The sequence below is a fragment of the Dromiciops gliroides genome, chromosome 5, assembly GCF_019393635.1.
Source record: "Dromiciops gliroides isolate mDroGli1 chromosome 5, mDroGli1.pri, whole genome shotgun sequence".
Lineage (NCBI taxonomy): Eukaryota > Metazoa > Chordata > Mammalia > Microbiotheria > Microbiotheriidae > Dromiciops > Dromiciops gliroides.
In genome coordinates this window covers 106,151,613-106,173,686 of record NC_057865.1, presented here as the reverse complement: position 1 = coordinate 106,173,686, position 22,074 = coordinate 106,151,613, and the positions used below count along the sequence as shown (strand labels likewise).

Sequence of the window (22,074 nt, the reverse complement as noted above, 5' to 3'; positions counted from 1 at the left end):
GAGTATCCATCTCATACCATTCTATATTAGATGGTGCAGAGATGTCTTTTCAAAAAAGAAAAATACCCCCCCCAAAAAAAAAACCCACAACATTTAGGGGCAGCTAGGTGGCACAGTGGATAGAGTAACGACCCTGGAATCAGGAGGATCTGAGTTCAAATCCAGCCTCAGACACTTGACACTTGGCAAGTCACTTAACCCCAATTGCCTCACCAAAAAAAAAAAGAGATGTTTTTTCATATGCATGTCAAAAGTCATCATGATGAATTTAAGCATATCTTCCCAATACTTTTAGAAACATGGATATGTATTGTCAACATATTACAAAAACTACTTCACACAGTGAAATATATAATGTCATAGATACATTTCATCTGTATAATGTTGAAAATTGGTCGTAGTTCCCCTTTGTAATTTGTATGGTTTTTTGTTGTTGTTGTTTAGTTTTTTAGTGAGCCAATTGGGGTTAAGTGACTTGCCCAGGGTCACACGGCTAGTAAGTGTTAAGTGTCTGAGGCCAGACTTGAACTCAGGTACTCCTGAATCCAGGGCTGGTGCTCTATCCACTGCGCCATCTAGCTGCCCCGTGTAATTTGTATGTTTTAAATGTTTCCATCCACCCCACAGTTTGTCTTTGATCCTGAATAATAAGTCTATTTACATTAAGTTGAATTGTATTCTTCTCTATGGAGTTTTCTGATGACTGACCGTGCTACCTTTTTTAGGTCACCAGTGAGAAGCTCTGCAGAGCTCAACATGAGCTACACTTCCAAGCTGCTACCTACCTTTGCCTCCTTCAAAGTACTCGGAACCACGTGGCCCTTCACCAGGAATACCATGGCAAGGGTGAGCGTTCGGTGGAAGAGGCTGCTGGCGTGGTGGGTCTCAAGTTGCCCCAACAGCCTGGAGGAAAGGGCTGGGAGTCTTGAGAATGGAAATGTTCACTGGATGCTGCTTTCATACAAGAACTTCACAATTATCTCAGTTTATCAACTCATATTGATTAAATTTAAAAATAAGTGTTCACAAAGATTAAAGATTAATTCTATGGAGTTTTATTTTCTGAATGATTCTCAGATCATTGGAATCACTATTTCACTATCAGTGAATGTCCTGCTCTTGTCCTAACTCCATCTTTCTTGACCTACTTTGAATTGTCTTAGCAGTAACAGGGATAAAAATGTGCACAGATTTATCATCATCTCATTACACAAACCTCGCCTTTTCTAGTTTTTGAAACTGCTGTCTAGTGTTAAGGGTGTAGGCTAACTGGACCATGCAGAGATCAGTCCATTGCCTTGGCTTGAGCAGGACTAGGACAACTGCCAATCAGAAGGAAAAGATAAACCCAGAATATTCCAGAATTTTTGACACTAGAAAGAATATAATATTTGACATTAGACATTGTACATATATAAAGTTGTCATTTTTGAGTACACAGTATAAAGAGCATAGGCTTTTCATATTTAATATACTCAGTATAGGGAACTGTGCACCTTTATCAAGTAGTTTTCCAAGCAGTGTACCCTGCTAAAGTAATCATATGTAGTAGATTTTTGATGATTTGGGAGTAGTACATTCTAAATCCTCATTTGGAACAGAGGGTGTGTGTGTGTGTGTGTGTGTGTGTGTGTGTGTGTGTGTGTGTGTGTTGTGTGTTGTGTGTTGTGTGTTGTGTGTGAATTGGGGTTAAGTGGCTTGCCCAGGGTCACATAGCTAGTAAGTTTCAAGCATATGGTCTTCCTAAATCCATGGCTGGTGCTTTATCCACTGTGCCACCCAGCTGCCCCTAGAACAGAGGTTCTTAATTTGGGGTCCTTGAACTTGGTTTTTAAAAAAATATTTTAATGTCTGCATTTTAATTTATTTCCCTTATAATCTTGTATCTTAATACATTTAAAAATATCCTTAGGAGTCCATGGGTTTTCACCAGTCCTCCATGATACAAAAAAATGTTAAGAACCCTTGATTTAGAAACAAAATTATTATAAGGTATAATCTTTGCCTTCCCAAAGCTTAAGATTGCAGTCACAAAGACAGACATAGAATGTTCATTCAGATGCAAAAGTTAGGGGGAAAAACATAGGAGAAAATATTTTTTAATCTCTTATTTTGATTTTGGGGGTTTTTTTGGCCTGGTATTTGACGTGTATTAGAAGTACTAAAAGGGAGGATTGAAGATATTTCCTTTCATTAAAATGGAGAATATAGGTTTTTTTAATTAGTCTTTTGAAGGATGCCTAAAGCAGTGAAAATCATCATTTATGTCCTTACTTTATAAATTCAACATTGCCTGGCCCTAGCATCCTCTGCAAAGCACTCATTGAGAAGTCTGGTACAAATTTCTGTACTGTTACATAGCTTGTAGCTTGAAGTTCAGGCGTGGGTCCAGCAGATATCATTAGTTTAGAATTATACCCATTGCCAAATACCTTTCCCCACCTCCATTCTAAGGTATTTAAGTTCACTTCAGCTTCAGTACCACTAAATGAAAGAGAAACATGTAGGATGCACTATTAGAAGTGTGTGTTATTTTACAGTACCTCTACACAGGAGATTGTCTTCAAATCAGGAGACTTTCTTTCTCAGATCAAACCCAGAAAGAAGGAAGGGATAGTTTGAAGAGCCCACTGATTTACAAAAGCAGACTCTTACATCTAACTTTTGTCTCTCTTTTCATTTTCTTTGTCATCTTTCTCCCTTCCCGGATTGACAAATGAGTAAGTTTTCTAGCCTTGCTTTTCCCAGTACCTGGGAAAAGTATATACAAAGAACTTATCAGTATTTATGAATTTCTTTATAGCTTGAGTAGTATTTGTTTTTCCTCACCATGTAACCCTGCACTTTAATATAATCACAATTAAGAACTAGCTGCACTTGTGGTAATAGAAAGATTAATTTTCAGAAGCCTGTATTACTATCAATGTGTGAACATAAGAGGAACCCTAGCACTGGATTCTCTCATCACCATCATTTCCAATAAGGTACATACTTAGGAGTTTATGTCCTGCTTTTGCTTACTGTACATCAATGGCTTGTGCAAGTGAAAAATAGCTAGTGGGTAGATGGTTTGAGAAAGTTAAGCTGATTCTATATATGAATATTCTCCAATTTCAGAGCCACTAAGTTACTTTAATAAAGACCACTGAAATTTAAGTCAAAACAACTGGGATTCCTAGAATTATGGGATTCTGAGCTGGAAAAGCCCACAGAGGCCAGTTAATCCAGCCTCTTTCATTGTACAGGTGTTATGTAATTAATCCAAGTTCATATAAGGAGCAATAAGCATAGATCTGGGATTAGAATACAGGCTCTTTTGACTCCAAATTCAGTGATTTTATTAAGCCCTTTCTTAAAATTTTTATTATTAAGCCCTTCTAATAACTCCCTGTATATTGGATAAGTCACTCACTCCTCTGAGTTCCAGATTTCTCATTTGTAAAATGAGAGAAATGGACAAGATAAGATCTAAGATCCCCTTTAACTCTGTGCTTTTTTTTTTTTTACATATAAGGTATTTTATTTTTTCCGTTACATGTAAAGATAGTTCTCAACTTTTGTTTATACAAGCTTTACAATTTCAGATTTTTCTCCCTCCCTCCCCCCTCCCCTAGACAGCAGGTAATCTGATATAGGTTATATCTATATATCTATATACATATATATATCTATACACACACATATATATACACATAATAACGTTAATCCTATTTCTGCATTAGTCCTGTTATAAGAGAAAAAATCAGAGCAATGATGAAAAACCTCAAAATAGAAAAAAAAACAACAGCACCAAAAACAAAAGAAATAGTATGGTTCATTCAGCATCTATACTCCACAGTTCTTTTTTTTTTTTTTTTCCTGGATTTGGAGATCCTCTTCTATCATGAGCTCCCTGGAACTCTTCTGTACCATTGCATTGGTGAGAAGAATATAGTCCATCACAGTAGATCAAAACTCAATGTTGATGATACTGTGTACAATGTTCTGGTTCTGCTCATCTCACTCATCATCAGCTCACGCAAGACCCTCCAGGTTTCTCTGAACTCCTCCTGCTCATCATTTCTTACAGCACAATAGTATTCCATTGTATTCATATACCACAACTTGTCCAGCCATTCCCCAATTGATGGGCACCCCCTCAACTTCCAATTCCTTGCTACCACGTAAAGAGCAGCTATAAATATTTTTGTACATGTGGGTCCCTTTCCCCTTTCCATGATTTCTTTGGGAAAAAAGACCTAAAAGTGGGATTGCTGGGTCAAAGGGTATGCACAGCTTTATGGCCCTTTGGGCATAATTCCAAATTGCTCTCCAGAATGGTTGGATAACTCTGTGCTTTTTGACCCACGTTCATGAAGGCTTCACCGTTGTTCTTCCCTGCTCTGAATTTAGGAACTTCTCCACTGCCTGTCATAAGGGAAATAGATGAAACCTTTAAAGGACCTGGGTTCTGATTGAAAACCAAGAGCATCTTAGGGAAATTGACACTTCTCTGATGTGTCTTCAACCTTAACTACTTCATGATGTGCTGTTTCTCTCACCCCTTTCCAAAGTTTTAGCTCATTCTGTATCAAGTTCACTTTGCTTTATCATATTGCCTCAAATTTTACTCTATTAACGAGCATACTCTCTTTTTTTTTTTGGTTAGGCAATTGGGGTTAAGTGACTTGCCCAGGGTCACACAGCTAGTAAGTGTCAAGTGTCTGAGGCTGCATTTGAACTTGGAGTCAGGAGGACCTGAGTTCAAATCCAGCCTCAGCCACTTAACACTTACTAGCTGTGTGACCTTAGGCAAGTCACTTAACCCCAATTGCTTCACTAAAAAAAAAAAAGATTAAAAAAAAAGAATAGTAGTAGTGAGCATTTATAGAGTGCTTTAAGTTTTGCAAAGCACTGTATATATTATCTCATTTGCTCTTCACAACAGCTCTGTAAGATAGATGCTATTAGCCCTATTTTAGATGATGAAAATGAGGCCTGAAAGGCTACTTGTTAAGATTTGAACTCAGGTCCTCCTGACACCAAGTCTAGTGCTTTTGGGGGTGGGGGGGGGCGGCAATGAGGGTCAAGTGACCTGCCCAGGGTCACACAGCTAGTAAGTATCAAGTGTCTGAGGCTGGATTTGAACTCAGGTACTCCTAAATCCAGGGCCAATGTTTTATCCACTGCACCACCTAGCTGCCCCAAGTCCAGTGCTTTTAACCACTGCACCAACTAGTTGCAAATTTCTTCAGTCATGTACTAGTATGAATTAGTTCAATTAGGTAAGTAACACTTATTGAAGATTACCCACTTATTATGATATCATGAGTTTTTATTTCAGGAAGAGGAAGAAGGCAATTTGGGAGCATAAAATACTTTGAGAACATGATAACATGCCTTGATGACCAATGGGGAATTTATTCATTTTTTAAAAACAGTTGCTTTTACCCAAAGCAGGGTGAAAACATTGCACGTATATACTGCCACTCTCTGAGAGAGGCTGCAGCTTATTAATGAGTGCTAAAAGAAACCAGGAGCCAAAAGCTTAACCTTATACTATTGAAATTACACTGAAAAGAACAGATGGTGTCCGTGACTCCAACATTTTTTTCCACTTTTGTCTGCATACTTTTTTTTTTTACAGAGTTCAGTTTTTACTTGTTTATTCAAATGCAATTATCTAATGGAAAATTTTTGAAAATCAAATGTGTTAGATGTAATTTTTTTCCCTAGGATCTCTTACATGTCTTGCTAAAGCAGTATAATGGCACTCTGTATCTGGGTAAGAGGTATAGAAAGAAGTGGAAGGATGCCAAAAGCAAACATCTGTTTCAAAATTTTGCCTAAGGTTGGCCCTATTGGGAAACTTCCTTTTCCTGTAACTTTCTGTAATACATGGTTCCCTGCTACCAGGACTTGTACCCCAGTGATTTTATGGGTTTTTTTAATTAAATTTTTCCATTTTTAAAAAATCTTATTTTTTTCCTTCCTACCTTCCATTGGGGGAAAAAAGAGAAAGAAAATCCTTGTAATATTCAAAGTATATGTCAAGCAAAACAAAGCCCTCCAGTCAACATGTCATATATATTTATATTTAAATTACATCCTCAATTTATGGGTTATTTCTAATGCTTGTCTTTATGTTGTCTTATTCACCCTGATATGGTGGGGACCAACCTTTTTTCCTAATTGTGAGGAAAAGAAATTGTTGTTTCCACAGTCTGAAAAACAGACACTTGCTGTTAGGAAGGTTAGAATGAAAGCTTAGAGGGCCTGGACTTTCACTTTTGTCTTTGTATTCCCAGTTCCTGGCACATAGTGGTCACTTAAAAGTTTGTTGAAGCAAGGGATGAAAGGGAAAACAAAAATTAAAAAAGCAAATAAATGCTCAGTAGTCTGAGGTCCTTTAGAAGAGATGCAGATAGCTTTACATAATGCTTTGGGAGGAGCCATGGGCATCACCATTAGAGCATGTACAAAAACATTCGTATTGACCCTAAGTAATTATGAAATGACTAATTTATGTTTAATATACTATTGAAGGTAGGGGAATATGTACCTTTTTGGGGGGAAGGGGAATATGTACCTTTTTTCTTTTTTAGTGAGGCAATGGGGGTTAAGTGACTTGCCCAGGGTCACACAGCTAGTAAGTGTCAAGTGTCTGAGGCTGGCTTTGAACTCAGGTCCTCCTGACTCCAGGGCCGGTGCTCTATCCACTGCACCACCTACCTGCCCCTCTGACAAATCTTTTAAAAGGTACATATTCAGGGGCAGGTAGGTGGCACAGTGGATAGAGCACCGGCCCTGGAGTCAGGAGGACCTGAGTTCAAAGCCAGCCTCAGACACTTGACACTTACTAGCTGTGTGACCCTGGGCAAGTCACTTAACCCCCATTGCCCCACCCCACCCCCAAAAACAAAAAGATTTATCAGAAATTATTTTTGACACTTAAAAGGGTGAGCTGTAGCTCTCTGGAAAACACTGGATGACATGGTTCTTTGCCTTGATGAGCTACAGTTCAATCAGAGAGGAAACATGCACTGGCCACGTGTACAATAGTGCAAAAGAAGGCTGATCCACTGTTAGATATTTGGCGAAATCCTTGTGGAGAAGCTAGGACTTAAATTGGGCCTTAAAGGATGGGTAAAAGTTGCCTAAGTGGAAGGAAGAAGGCATACCAGGTAGAATGGACAACATCAATAAAAACAGTGCTTTCGTGGCACAAGGACACTGTTTTGAATGGATTGAAGGATTCATATTGGAAGTAATGACAGCTAGAAGTAGATGGGTATACTAAGAGGCTGTATTATATTGGGATTTAGAAGCCAGGACCCTATTAGGAGCCACTGTAGGTTCTTGAGCAGGGAATGACAAACAATAATTCAGTGAAGAGAAGGAAGAGCTAAGAGGCAAGGAAACCATATGGGAGTGAAGGGAGTAAAAGGAGCTTGAGCTGGGATGGTGGCTATAAGAGCAGAAGGGAAAAAAACAAACCAGAATTTGTTGACAGATTGGATATAGAGTAGAAGATGAAAAAGAGCAAGAAGTGAAGGAATCAGAAAGATACAAGAGGAACTTCATAGATATAGTCAGAACATAATGTACTATAAGCCCCGGATAGATTTGAGGGACAAAATCAGAAAATGTCCCTCCCTGAAATGGAAATGTCTAAATATTAACCATGTGAGATTATTTTTTAGTGTTGAAATGTATTTTAAATTGTATTTTATTTTTCCAGTTACATATAAAGACAATTTTTAAACTTCATTTAAAAAAATGTTGAGTTCCAAATTTTTTCCCTCTCTCCACCCTTCCTAATATGGTAAGCAAGTTGTTATATGTTATATATGTGCAAGTATATAAAACATATTTCCATATTAGTCTGGTTGCAAAAAAAGAAACAGACCAAAAGGAAAAAACCCACCAAAAAAATGAAAATAGTATGCTTTAGTCTTCATTCAGACTCTATCAGTTCTTTCTCTGAGTGTGGAAGAAAGCATTTTCCATCACGAGTCCTTTGGAATTGTCTTAGATCACTGAGAAGAGCTTTCATTCTTTGTTGATCATCAAACAATGTTGCTTTTACTGTGTACAATGTTCTTCTGGTTCTGCTAATTTCACTTTGCATTAGTTCATGTAAATCTTTCAAGATTTTTCTGAAATCTACCTGCTCATCATTTCTTAAAACACAATACTATTACATTACATCCATATACCACAACTTGTTTAGCTGTTTCCCAATTGATGAGCATCTCCATAATTTTGAATTTTTGCCACCACAACAAGAGTTGCTATAAATATTTTTAAACATGTAGGTCCTTTTCCCTTTTTTATGACGTCTTTGGGATACAGACCTGGTAGTAGTATTGCTGGATCAAATGGTATACACAGTTTGATTGCCCTTTGGCCATAGTTCCAAATTGCTCTCTAGAATGGTTGGATTAGTTCACAACTCCAGCAACAGTGCATTACTGTCCCAATTTTCCCACATCCTTGCCAACATTTATAATTTTCTTTCTCTGTCATATTAGTCAATCTGAAAGGTGTAAAGTATGAAATCTTTTTCTGGGAAGTAATCTACTCTATTAGATGATTTTTAAATGTGTTGCTGAGAATAAGATACCTCCCTCAGTTATCTTCAAAAAAACATGATTCAATAATATAACAAAATACAATAATCTATAATCCAATTAATTACAATCTGTCTTCATAATATTAGTAGTTATCATGGAATCTACAAAAGGGATAGTTGAAGAGAAAGAATTGGTCATTGTGTTTGAAGTGCTATTCAGGGGAGCAGTATGCTGATTATAGTCAACAATGTATTTCTTTAGACAGAAACATCCCTAAAGTAAAGAATGGCAATTCATTATAACAATAACAGTAATAACATAATTTATATTTGTATATATAATATACATGGTTACAAGTTTTTTTACATATATTACTTCACTTATTCCTAACAACTCTGTGAAGTAGATGAGGTATTATATTCCTCATTTCACAGATTAGAAAAAAACCCTGAGATCTAGATAAGTAACTTTTTCAGTTACATAGCTAGTAAATGGGGGAGTTAGGATTTGAATTTAAATCTTCTGACTTCCAATTCAGTCCAGTGTGCTTTTATGTCATTAAATATAATGTAACCCATTTCAGTTTATCTATGAAGAACATCGAACTCTTTGTTATAACACTTTGTTCATCAAACAACCTTCTACTATATAATTGTCTCTAATGGGTGTACTGTCCATTAAAGGGGAGTGCACATAATTTGTCCTGGTTCTCAGGCCAAGTATGTTTGGAACTAGCATTTGACTTTATACAAGTGCTTGTAAGTTAAGCAGCTTCATCAACCATATGGGAATAAAGTTTTTTAACTTGCAGAGTAATAGATTGTAGACACATGGTGTTCCCAACAGGTGGGGACACAGCTTCATGAAATTCAAATGAACAAACATTTTTAATTATCTAACTGCAACATTGGTGACCTTTGACTCTAAGAATGGTAAGTTTAGAAATGAGTCTCCCTTTTTGTCATTTTAGGGGGGCAAATAAACTACTGGAATGATCTAAGGGTCTTGAAATAATATAGTGCAGCCTATGTGAAAAAATAAAATATTTGAAGTTTTTATATTGATATTTATCATTTTTACGTTGTCTTTACATTCTTCCTCAGTCTTCCCAGACAGCCGTTCCTTATAATAAAGAATTTTTTTTTAAAAAGGATGACTCCTAATATCTCTTCTTTAGGACCAAAGTTGTTTGAAACATTCAATTAATTGTTTTATTGTTCTTTCCATTTACATTGTTGTAGTCATTCTCTATTATTTTTTCATGGCCCCAATGTTTATTTCAGTCTGTATCAGTTCATATAAATCTTCAGTTATCATATCTGTTGTTTCTTTGAGCATGGTAAAATTACTGCATTCACGTATCATAGTTTGTTTAGCCATTCCCTAGCTGATGGACATCTACTTTGTTTCCATTTTTTTTTCTACCACAAAAAAGTGCTGCTATAAATATAATTATTTCACCTGTGTAAAGGTGAAGCCTTTTTTTTTTTTTTTTTTGGTCAATGACCTGAAGGAATGGGGTTTTAAGAAAGCAGTATGTAGATCTCTGTCATCTTTGTATCAGGAGTGCATATATTCAGTCAATAGATGAAAAAAACATTTTACAAAATGGTTATTGTTATTTCATAAAGGATATGTAGATTTGCTCCTAATTCCTACCCACTTTTCCCACATTTCTACATGTATTAGGAAAGATACTTTTCTCATAGTGAGGAAAGGATATTTATTATAAAGCTTAGAATCTAAGAGTATAGTACTTCTCTATGATGGTATTTCCTGTGAATACTAAAATCATTCCAGTCTCTTTAGAAACTAAGCTATAAAGAACTGGAGAGGGGAAAAACTAGACATAGATACTATAAAAGAAGAGTTTAGGCATAATTATGTTAGTGCCTAAAGGTCAAAAGAAAAATTGGACCCAGAAATGTTTTGCAAAACTCTATGGGTGGGGGCAGCTAGGTGGTGCAGTGGATAAAGCAAGGATCCTGGATTCAGGAGGAACTGAGTTCAAATCTGACCTCAGACATGTGACACTTTACTAGCTGTGTGACCCTGAGCAAGTCACTTAACTCCCATTGCCCTGCAAAACAAAAAACAAAACTCTATGGGTGTCAAAGCTATCTATTGCCATATGAAAAAATACTCTAAATCACTACTGATTAGAGAAATGGAAATTAAAACTACTCTGAGGTACCACTTGACACCTATCAGATTGGGTAATATGACAAAAAAGGAAAATAATAAATGTTGGAGAAGCTGTGGAAAAATTGGAACACTAATGCATTGTTGGTGGAACTGTGAACTGATCCAACCATTCTGGAGAGGAATTTGGAATTATGCACAAAGGGCTATAAAGCTGTGCATACCCTTTGATCCAGCAATACCACTATTAGGTCTTTTTCCCAAAGAGATCATAAAAAAGGAAAAAGGACCCACATATACAAAAATATTTGCAGCTGCTCTTTTTGTGGTGGCAAGGAATTGGAAATTGAGGGGATGTCCATCAATTGAGGGGTGGCTGAACAAGTTGTGGTATATGAATATAATGGAATACTATTGTGCTGTAAGAAACGATGAGCAGGCAGATTTCAAAGAAACTTGAAAGGGCTTACATGAACTGATGCTGAGTGAGATGAGCAGAACCAGGAGAACATTGTACACAGTATCAACAACATTGTGTGTTGATCAACTGTGATAGACTTCACTCTTCTCAGCAATACAATGGTCCAAGATAGTTCCAAAGGACTCATGATGGAAAATGCTTTCCAAATACAGGGGAAAAAAAAGAACTATGGAATTTAGATGCAGATTGAACCATACTATTTCTATTTTTTTTTGTCTTTCTTTTTTGAGGTTTTTCCTTTTTGCTCTGACTCTTCTTACACAGCACGATTAATGCAGAAATATGTTTAATGTGATTGTACAAAAATAACCTATATCATATTGCTTGCTGTCTTGGGGAGGGGTGAGGGAGGAGAAGGAGGGAGAAAAATTTGAAACTAGAAATCTTATGAAAACAAATGTTGGGGCAGCTAGGAGGCACAGTGGATAGAGCACCAGCCCTGGATTCAGGAGAACCTGAATTAAAATCTGGCCTCAGACACTTAACACTTGCTAGCTGTGTGACCCTGGGCAAGTCACTTAACCCCAATTACCTCACCAAAAAAAACCCCCAAAACCAAACAAATGTTGAAAACTATCTCTCCATGTAACTGGAAAACAATAAAATACTTTTATGAAAAAAAAAAAAACCTCTATGGGTAAAGCTAATTGCCCAGACAGATTAGATTCTTTTATTATATGAAATCTAGCCCCTATAGAATATTTCAACTGAATAGTCTTCTGAAATATTGAGAAAAATGCTAGAAAGTAGGATAAATAGATGTTTCATTTGCCAAGCATTCATTTGGAGAAATGACCCCATCTCTAAATTTAAAAGCTGCCCATATTTGTTATTCTTTAGTTGGATATTTAGTTCATACTCCTGCGAATTCAGGGTAAGTTATTGTTAAAATAGTGATTGGTGTTTGAAGTTAATTTGACAACTAACAATTGAAATTTTAGGAGAAGACTGAAAGAGTGAACCAGACTTTCTACCTTTTAAATTCAGAGTATTTTATAATAGAATTCTGAGATTTATAATGAAGTTAAAGGAAAATCAATTGAAAATGATGTATGATTTTGTAAATAAAATTCTAATAACTTGGAAACTTAAATCTGAATACTTACTATGAAACTACAAATAATGGGGGCAGTTAGGTGGCACAGGGGATAGATAAAGCACAGGCTCTGGATTCAGAAAGACCTGAGTTCAAATTCGGCCTCAGACACTTGACACTCACTAGCTGTGTGACTCTGGGCAAGTCACTTAACCCTCATTGCCCCTCAAAAAAAAAAAAAAGAAAAGAAAAAAAGAAACTATAAATAAGCATAAGTTGGGGAATGACAGTAAACAGAAAAATCACAATTGTGATGTGGAAATGAAGTAATCTTATGTTTTGTCCTACTGGCTTAGTCTTAAAAATTAATTTTTAACAAGAAAGGTTTAATGATTTAAGTTGTTTTCTCATTTTGCTTAAATCTCAGCTTAATATAAGATGAAAACTGGGGCAGCTAGATGGTGCAATGGTAAAGCACCGGCCCTGGATTCAGGAGTACCAGAGTTCAAATCTGGCTTCAGACGCTTGACACTCACTAGCTGTGTGACCCTTGGCAAGTCACTTAACCCTCGTTGCCCTGCAAAAAACAAACAAAAAACAAAACAAATATAAGATGAAAACTTAAGATTTGTGCTATATTTGGGACACTGAAAAGGATTTTTTAATTCAGCACATCCTCATACTTAATATATATTCAAAACTGAACTCAAAATTTCCCCCATCAAATCTGCTTTCTCCATACTTCTCTATTAATGACGTTGTACCAAACACACATATATATTTTAACCTAAGCATCATCTTTGTCTGTTCCCTCCCACCTCCAATGTCACCAGTTCTCTCAATATTGAACTAATTAATTGTATGGTTGAGATTGTAAAGTGAGAAAAGTGAAGACAGAGCAGGGATTTACTGGCAGAGTATTAAAGGGTGGAAAAACAGGCTGTCACATTGACAACAATTAAGATTTAGGAGGAATGATATGTGGGGATAGATGGAATCATAGGAAGTTATGGTCAGATAAGAGGAATTTAAGAGTCCTTGAGCAACTTAGTAGAGCACTTGAGGATGTGGTAGTGCCCCTAGAATGAAGGTGTTCATGGGAATTGAGAGTTATGAACTTGAAAAGCTAGAGTGTTTGAATGACATCAGCAACTATATGTTGTTGTTTTTTAAATCATAAAAGTATTTTATTATTTTCCAGTTACATGTAAAGATAGTTTTCAACATTTGTTTTCGTAAGATTTTTAGTCCCAAATTTTTCTCCCTCCCTCCCTTCCCTCCTCCTCCCCAAGACAGCAAGCAATCTGATATAGGTTATATAAGTACAATCACATTAAACATATTTCTGCATTAGTCATGTTGTGAAAGAGGAATCAAAACAAAAGGGAAAATCCTGAAAAAAGTAAAAACAAAAACAAAAGTAGAAACAGTATGGTTCAATCTGCATTCAGAATCCACAGTTCTTTTTTCTGGATATGAAGAACATTTTCCATCATGACTTCTTTGGAGCTGTCTTGGATCATTGCACTGCTGAGAAGAGTTAAGTCTATCACAGTTGATCATCACACAATTGTTGCTGTTACTGTGTACAATGTTCACTTGATTCTGCTGACTTCACTCAGTATCAGTCCACTTGTCTTTCCAGATTTTTCTGAAATCTGCCTGCTCATCATTTCTTTCTTTCTTTCTTTTTTGTTTGTTTGTTTTTTTAGCAACAAACATTTATTTTATTTTTTCCAGTTACATGTAAGGGTAGTTTTCAACATTCATTTTCATAAGATTTAGAGTTCCAAATTTTTCTCCCTCCCTCCCTCCCTTTCCTCCCCTCTCCACAAGATCACAACCATCTTATATATGTACAATCAACAAGTGTTCTTTTTATCGGTTCTTTCTATGGGGGTACATAGTAAGCTTCCTCATTAGTTCCTTGGGATTGTCTTGGATCATTGCATTCCTGAGAGTAGTTAAATCATTCACAATTGCTCATTGAACAATACTGCTGTCACTATGCACAATGTCCTCCCAGCTCTGCTCACTTCACTATACATCGATGTTCATTAGTCTTTCCAGGTTTTTCGGAGATCATCCTGTTTGTCATTTCCTGTAGCACAATACCATTCCACTACAATCATATAGCACAGCTTTTTCCATCATTCCTCATTTGATGGACATTCCCTTGATTCTCAATTCTTAGCCTCCACCGAGTTGCTATAAATATTTTCTGTACAATTTTTCCCTTTTCTCTTTTTCATGATTACTATTGTTAACTGTTTCCCTTCTATCTTACTCCCTTCCCCATGATATTTATTCTATTATCCATCTTCTTTCATCCTATCACTCTTCAAAAAGGATTTGCTTCTGTCTGTCCCCTCCCCCACTCTGCCCTTCCTTCTTTTGCCCCTCTCTCTTTATCCCCTTCCCCTCCTATTTTCCTGCAGGGTTAGAGAGATTACTTCACCCAATTGAGTGTATACATTATTCCCTCCTTGAGCCAATTCTGATGAGTGTTAGGCTCATTTACTGCCCAGATTAAATAGATTATTCAACCCAGTTGGGTGTGTGTGTTAGTCCCTCCTTGAGGCAGCTCCAATGAGTTTAAGGTCTTTCAGCCTTTTCTTATGAGTGTAAAATTCATTTACTGCCCTGCTCCTCTCCCATCTCTTCCCCCACTCCATAAGCCTTTTCCTGTTTCTTTCATATAGGATTTTACCTCTGCTGAGTTTTGCTGGGTAGGTGATTCTTGGTTGTAATCCCATTTCCTTTGCCCTTTGGAATATCATATTCTATGCCCTCCAGTCCTTCAATGTAGAAGCTGCTAGATCTTGTGCTATCCTGACTGGGGCTCCACAGTACTTGAATTCTTTCTTTTTGGCAGCTTGCAATATTTTCTACTTGACCTGAGAGCTCTGGAATTTGGCTATAATATTCCTAGGAGTTTTCCTTTTGGGATCTCTTTCTTGAGGTGATTGGTGGATTCTTTCAATTTCTATTTTAGGTTCTTCTAGAATTTCGGGGCAATTTTCCCTGAGAATATCTTGGAAGATGATGTCTAAGCTCTTTCCTTGATCATGGTTTTCAGGTAGACCAATAATTTTAAAATTATCTCTCCTGGACCTATTTTCCAGGTCAGCAGTTTTTCCAAGAAGATATTTCACATTGCCCTCTATTTTTTTATTCATTTGGATTTGCTTTATTATGTCGTGGTTTCTCATAAAGTCACTGGCTTCCATTTGTTCAATCCTCATTCTTAGGTAATTATTTTCATCAGAGAGCTTTTGTACCTCCTTTTCCATTTGGCCAATTTGACTTTTCAAGCTGTTGACTTTTTTCTCATGTCTTTCCTGCATCCCCCTCATTTCTCTTTCCATTTTTTCCTCTACCTCTCTAACTTTATCTTCAAAATCCTTTTTGAGCACCTCTATGGACTGAGACCAATTCATATTTTTCTTGGAAGCTTTAGATATAGGGGCCCTGATGTTGACATCTTCCTCTGAGGGTGCACCTTGGTCTTCCTTGTTACTGAAGAAACTTTCTGTGGTCCTCACCTTTCTCTGTCTGTTCATCTTGCTTTTCTTTTACTTGACTTTTATCTCCTTAAAGTGGGGCACTGTTTCCAGGCTGCAGTATCCCAAGCTTAAGAAGTCCCAGGTGGTATGATTTAAGGAGAATCAGGTTCTTCACTTGCTTGGCCTGTTTCCTGGTCTGTAGATGACCCCAGACCAACTTACTAATCAACCAGCTTTGTGTGTTGTGGTTGTTAGCTCCCATGAGCCTGTGCCCCTCCCCAACCTGGGCCACTGCTACTCAGGCCTACCTCCTGGTTCTCAGCAGGGGTGAAAAATCCAAGTTCTGCCTCAGCACCAGCATAGACCCCTGTAGTCTCCCCCTTACCCAGGGCTCAGCCCACTCACCAGACTGTGAGCTTAGTTCCAGACGACACTGGTGCTTCAGCTGATTCAGAGGCTCTGGGGGTCTCCTTCTCTGGTGAGGCCTTCCTGAGACTGGATCTGTGTCAGGGTGACTGTGGGGTTGGGCCCCACTCCTGTGTCAGCACAGCAGCTCCCTCCTTCTGACCTTCCAAGCTGTTCTTGGTTAGAAGATGATTTCAGCACATTTTTCTGTGAGTTTTGCTGCTCCGGGCATTTTCCTATGGTGTTATTTGGATGTTTTTTGGAGCGATCATGTCATGAGTTCGAGAGCTCACTCCTGCTCATCATTTCTTACAGCGCAATAGTATTCTATTACATTCGTATACCACAACTTGTTCAGATGTTCTCCAATTGATGGGCATTCCCTTGATTTCCAATGCTTTGCCACCACAGAGAGCTGCTATAAATATTTTGTATATGTGGGTCCTTTTCCCCTTTTTATGATCTCTTTGGGATAAAGACCTAGCAGCAGTATTACTGGGTATGCACAGTTCCACAGCACTTTGGGCATAGTTCCAAATTGCACTCTAGAATGGTTCACAACTCCACCTACAATGCATTAATGTTCCAATTTTTTCACACCTTCTCCAACATTATTTTCCTTTTTTGTCATATTAGCCAAGCCGATAGGTGTAAGATGGTACCTCAGAGAGCTGCTATATTCTACTGATTTTCTTCTTACCTACTACAGCACCCAGCAAATCCTAGCAAAATCCCTTGCCTACAAAAAAAGCATCCAATGAACAGTGTACTGAATTGACTTTATAAGTATTGTTTTTAGGAATGGGTGTACCACAACTGTTCTGTCATTTGTGGCCTAGCTGAGGAGTTGTCTTCTATTAGAATTCATTTTGGAATATTTGAGAAAATTTACCCTATTAAGTGAAGGATTGGTTGTTTGTTTGTTTTTAATTTTCATTTTAATATTTTTTTACTATTGGTTTATTTTTTTCTTCCATTCTTACAACATAATTTACAGGATTGAGAAAATCATTTTTATATCATGGTATGGGGGAAAACTCATTTTGAACAAAAGTCAAGTTAATTAATGCCATTTATTCATCATAAGGCAAATTTCTATCCCTTGTTATTCTAGTAAAAATAAAATTTATGTCATTGGAATAGAAAAATTTTCATTTTGAACCTTTGTTAATAGGATTTAATTTGATATAGGCTACTTTAGTTCCCTGAAAGGTAAATTATTTAATGATTAAAAAAACACCGGAGGCACCGGCACTGGATTCAGGAGGACCTGAGTTCAAATCCGTCCTCAGACACTTGACACTTACTAGCTGTGTGACCCTGGGCAAGTCACTTAACCCTCATTGCCCAGCAAAAACAAACAAACAAAAAAACCCCCCACCAAACTAGCATGTTTTAGATATAGGATTTGAAGCCTACTCTTCCTGACTGCAATGTTGGTTCTTTAACCACTCTGGCACACTAGTACCTTGAGAACTTTGATGATATTTGTTATGGTATGTTCTTTCCCCACATTTTTACTCTACAACATTTTTATAATTGATGGACTTTTTTGAATAATAAGAATAATAAAGATAAAATAACTTTATTCACCTTGAACACTTTGCCAGGAGAACTTGAACTCTTCCTATTTCAATTTTTTAATTTCTAGGACTTATGGAGTATAAAGTAACTAATGCAAGCTCCTATTTTCCTATGAGTTTTAGAACCTGAGGAATGATGTGTGTGAGACACGAAAGTACAGATTTTCACATTACATTATAAATAAATGCGTATGGTAGTATTCCAGTAAATGGAATTGTTTAGCTTTTGAGGCTCCTGAAAAACCTTGGGGTTTCTTGGATTTTAAAAACTATATCAAAATTTGATTGTTATACAGGGCAGCTATATGACACAGTGAATAAAGCACAGGCCCTGGATTCAGGAGGACCTGAGTTCAAATCCAACCTCAGACACTTGACACTAGCTGTGTGATTCTGGGCAAGTCACTTAACCCTCATAGTCCTACCCCCCCAAATTTGATTGTTCTTAAATTCATTTAAATTAATTTCAAGTCTATTCCTACCAACTTTGTAACTGTTACTTGATTTTAATGTAGCATTGATACATATGATTGTTAAAATGATATTAAATTGCAATTCAGTGCCTCTGAAACTGTAATGAATTGTCATACTTATATTTCTTTTTGAAGTACCTAAAAATTATTTGCTCTTGAGGAACCAAAAATTTGAAAGACAGTAAAATCAGTTGGGGAAATTAGTCTAATATCTGTATTCAATCATTATTGGACAAAACACCATGAAACCATTTTGTTTTTAGAATTATAAACCTCTGTAGTTCTAAATTACATATATCTTCTCATAGAAAAAAATCATCAAATTTTAACATCTGAGTATTAAAATCATATCCACAAGGCCATACCTAGATCACAGAATGATACAATAGATAAGAGTATTAGCCTTGAAGTTTTACTTGCTGTTTTCCCACTGACAATATATTTGACTATCAGCCTGTACCTTTACTTTAGGCCTTAGTTTTACCATCCTCAAATAAGTTAGACTAACTGATCTCTAAGATCCCTTTTAATTCTAAATTCTGTGAACCTTAGAATCAGGTCAGCCCACAGCTTCAAAACAATATTGGGGGTGGGGGGAGCAGCTAGATGGCACAGTGGATAAAGCAGCAGCCCTGGATTCAGGAGGACCTGAGTTCAAATCTGGCCTCAGACACTTGAGACTTACTAGCTGTGTGACCCTGGACAAGTCATTTAACCCTCATTGCCTCACTCCCCAATCTAGATTTTCTTATCTTTTCTCAGCATACACTCTTTTTCAAGGACTGTTTGAATAGTCATATGGGAGTTGTATTTTTAAATATCTGTATGAAATTGGTAACATATTTACCTATATCCACACTATTTGCTAAAATTTATAGATCTCTTTATGAGAAAAATATAGTACAACTGGAGAATTTTTTTAAAATTAAACCAAAGAATGGATTTGATAATCTCTAAGAATCTTTACAATTCTGAATCTCTTAATGTCAATGTATTTGGTCAGTAATATATATATACATATTTTTTAGTAAGGCAATTGGGGTTAAGTGACTTGCCCAGGGTCACACAGCTAGTAAGTGTTAAGTGTCTGAGGCTGGATTTGAACTCAGGTACTCCTGAATCCAGGGTCAGTGCTCTATCCATTGCACCATCTAGCTGCTCCTTGGTCAGTAATATTAGTATTGTCCCATTAATTTGATAAATCAGTATTAGATGGCCTTTATGATAATGTGGCTTAAATCAGAAATTTAAATTCCATTGATCAGGTATAAAAGTTAGTGCCTATAATACAGTACCTTCTTATGACTGGAATGGCTAGATTAAACTTGGTTTGATATGTAAGTATCGCTTTTTTTTTTTTTGGGTGAGGCAATTGGGGCTAAGTGACTTGCCCAGGGTCACACAGTTAGTAAGTGTCAAGTGTCTGAGGCCAGATTTGAACTCAGGTCCTCCTGAATCCAGGGCCAGTGTACCACCTAGCTGTGCCTTGTAAGTATCACTTTAAAGGAGGTTTCTATTTCTGTGTTTTTGAGTTTGGGATCTAAAGCAGCAGTTCTGGCTGTTATTTTGAGTCTTTGTAATCTGGAAGAGTATTTGCCACTATGTATGAACAGAAGTTGAGTGGCTGGCCTCCATGTTTTCTGCTACTGATTTGATGGTCATAGATTCATAAGAAAGTGCAGAATAATACTGTGCAGTGGATAAAACGCAGGTTGTGGATTCAGGAGTGCCTGAGTTCAAATCAGGCCTCAGACACTTGACACTTACTAGCTGCGTGACCCTGGGCAAGTCACTTAACCCCCATTGCCCCGTAAAAAACCCAAAACAAAACAAAACAACCCCCCCCCAAAAAAAACCCCAAGAATTATACCCTCTTGCACACAAATCCAATTAGAATAAAATAATAGTTTATTTAGGAGCTAGGGAAGGGAAACCAAGAGAGAAGTCTTTGGACTTCTTCTCATGGGGTGAAGGCATAGCACAGAGGCGTGGCTCTGAGATATCTATCTCCTTGAGCAGAAGACAGGAAGATACTTTTATAGAGGACTGATGGCAGTGATCATCTGACTGTGGAAAGTTCCCTTATTAGGGGAGGACCATCCCCCATGGGTGGTGGCTGGGGGAAGTTGGGTAAGGGGCGGCTCTGGTTCTCTCAAACCATCTCTGTCCTCCTCATGCCACAAAGGAAGCAGCCACACCTAATCTTATCTCCCCAGGGGTGGGGGAGACTGGAATTAAGGGTGGTGGTCCTGGAGCTAGCTCAGTTCAGATCCAGTGCCACTTATCTCTTTAGGGTTATCTGTCCTTTGGTTTAGTTTCTCAAGGAGAAGGTTCTTTGATGTACCCCAGAGGTATGATAGCACTATAACAGAATGCTGACCCTAGAGTCAGGAAGACAAGTTCAAATCCAGGCTCATACACCATTAGTTGTATGACTCTGATCGTCACAACTAGTGGCCTCAGTTTCCCCATCTGTAAAATGAAGATAATAATAGCACTTGTTTCCCAGTGTTGTGAGGATCAAAGGAAATAATGGTAATAGAGAGTAAGGAAAATGAGGAGTGAGCAAATTCCACTGGACTTAGCATCAGAAAGGTTTTTGAGCTCTTCACAGGGATACAGTTTCTGTATAAGTGTGGCAGAAGCTGGACTGCAAGAAATTAGATAAGCAATGGGGGCAGAACAGAGTTTAGCAACTGAAAAGCAAAGAAAAGGATAGCTGGCTCTAACAAAAGGTTGTGTTTGTGTGTTTAAGATAGGGAGATCTGAGTTTGAAAGATGGGAAAAAAGTCTGTAGAACAGGAAAGAGAAAATATATTAGGGTTCTTCAAGAAAGTGATCATTTTGGGAATGAAGCCATAGAAATGGTAAAGGGTGTGCTCCAGAATATAAATGATAGCGTTAGTGTTGAGAGAGAGAAATCTTTTCTTTTGAAGCTGTTGTGAACGATTAGAAGATATAATAAAGGGAGAAGTAATGCTCAAGTGGAGAAAGGATTTGTATATAGGACAGGGCTTCTTAAATTTGTGTTATGGGGGAAATAGAGTGGGGGTTTGGGATAAGGGTAGGGGTTTGAGATAGGGGTTCTTAGGAATTCCTCTTTAAAGAATTACACCCTAGGTTAGCTAGGTGGCACAGTGGGTAGAGCACCGGCCCTGGAGTCAGGAATATCTGAGTTCAAATCTGGCCTCAGACACTTAACACTTACTAGCTGTGTGACCCTGGGCATGTCACTTAACCTCAATTGCCTCACTAAAAAAAAAGAATTACACCCTCTCGCACACAAAACCAATTAGAATAAAATAACAGTTTATTTAGGGTGCTTAGGGAAAGGAGACCAAGAAAGAAATCCTTGGACTTCTCATGGGGAGAAGGCATAGCACAAAGGCAGCAGCCACACCCAATCCCATCTCCCCGAGGGGTGGGGGAGACTGGTTAGATATGTCTCTCCTTTGGTTTAGTTTCTCAGGGAAAAGGTTCTGTAATGGTGGGAAAATGGGGTATGGGGTTGGGGTTCTTAGGAATTCCTCTTTAAAGAATTACACTCTCTTGCACACAAAAGTAGTGAGAATAAGGTGATAGTTTATTTAGGAGCAAGGGAAGGGAAGGGTGGGGGGAGGGAAACCATGAAAGAAATCCTTGGACTTTTCATGGGGAGATTTGGCATAAAGCACATGGCTCAGAGGTACCAAATCTCCTCGAACAGGAGACTGGAAAGTACTTTTATAGAGGCCTGATGGGGGTGGACCATCTGCCCGTGAAAAGTTCCTTTAGTGAGAGAGGACCATCCCCCACTGGTGGTAGCTGGGGGAATTGGGTGAGGAGTGGAGGACCATCCCCCCACTGGTAGTGACTAGAGGAATTGGGTGAGGGCTGGCTACGGATGCCTCTTC

General features: G+C 37.7%; 1 protein-coding gene across 1 annotated transcript in view; it reads left to right on the top strand.

Annotated features, from left to right (window-relative positions):
- The window catches only part of LOC122727640 (putative RNA-binding protein Luc7-like 2), a 114,704-nt gene that overhangs the window by 3,558 nt on the left and 89,072 nt on the right, over positions 1 to 22,074 (top strand). The window contains exon 2 of the mRNA XM_043965309.1: positions 726 to 846. Coding sequence (XP_043821244.1) covers positions 726 to 846 — 121 coding nt within the window. The remainder of the gene's footprint in view (positions 1 to 725; positions 847 to 22,074) is intronic.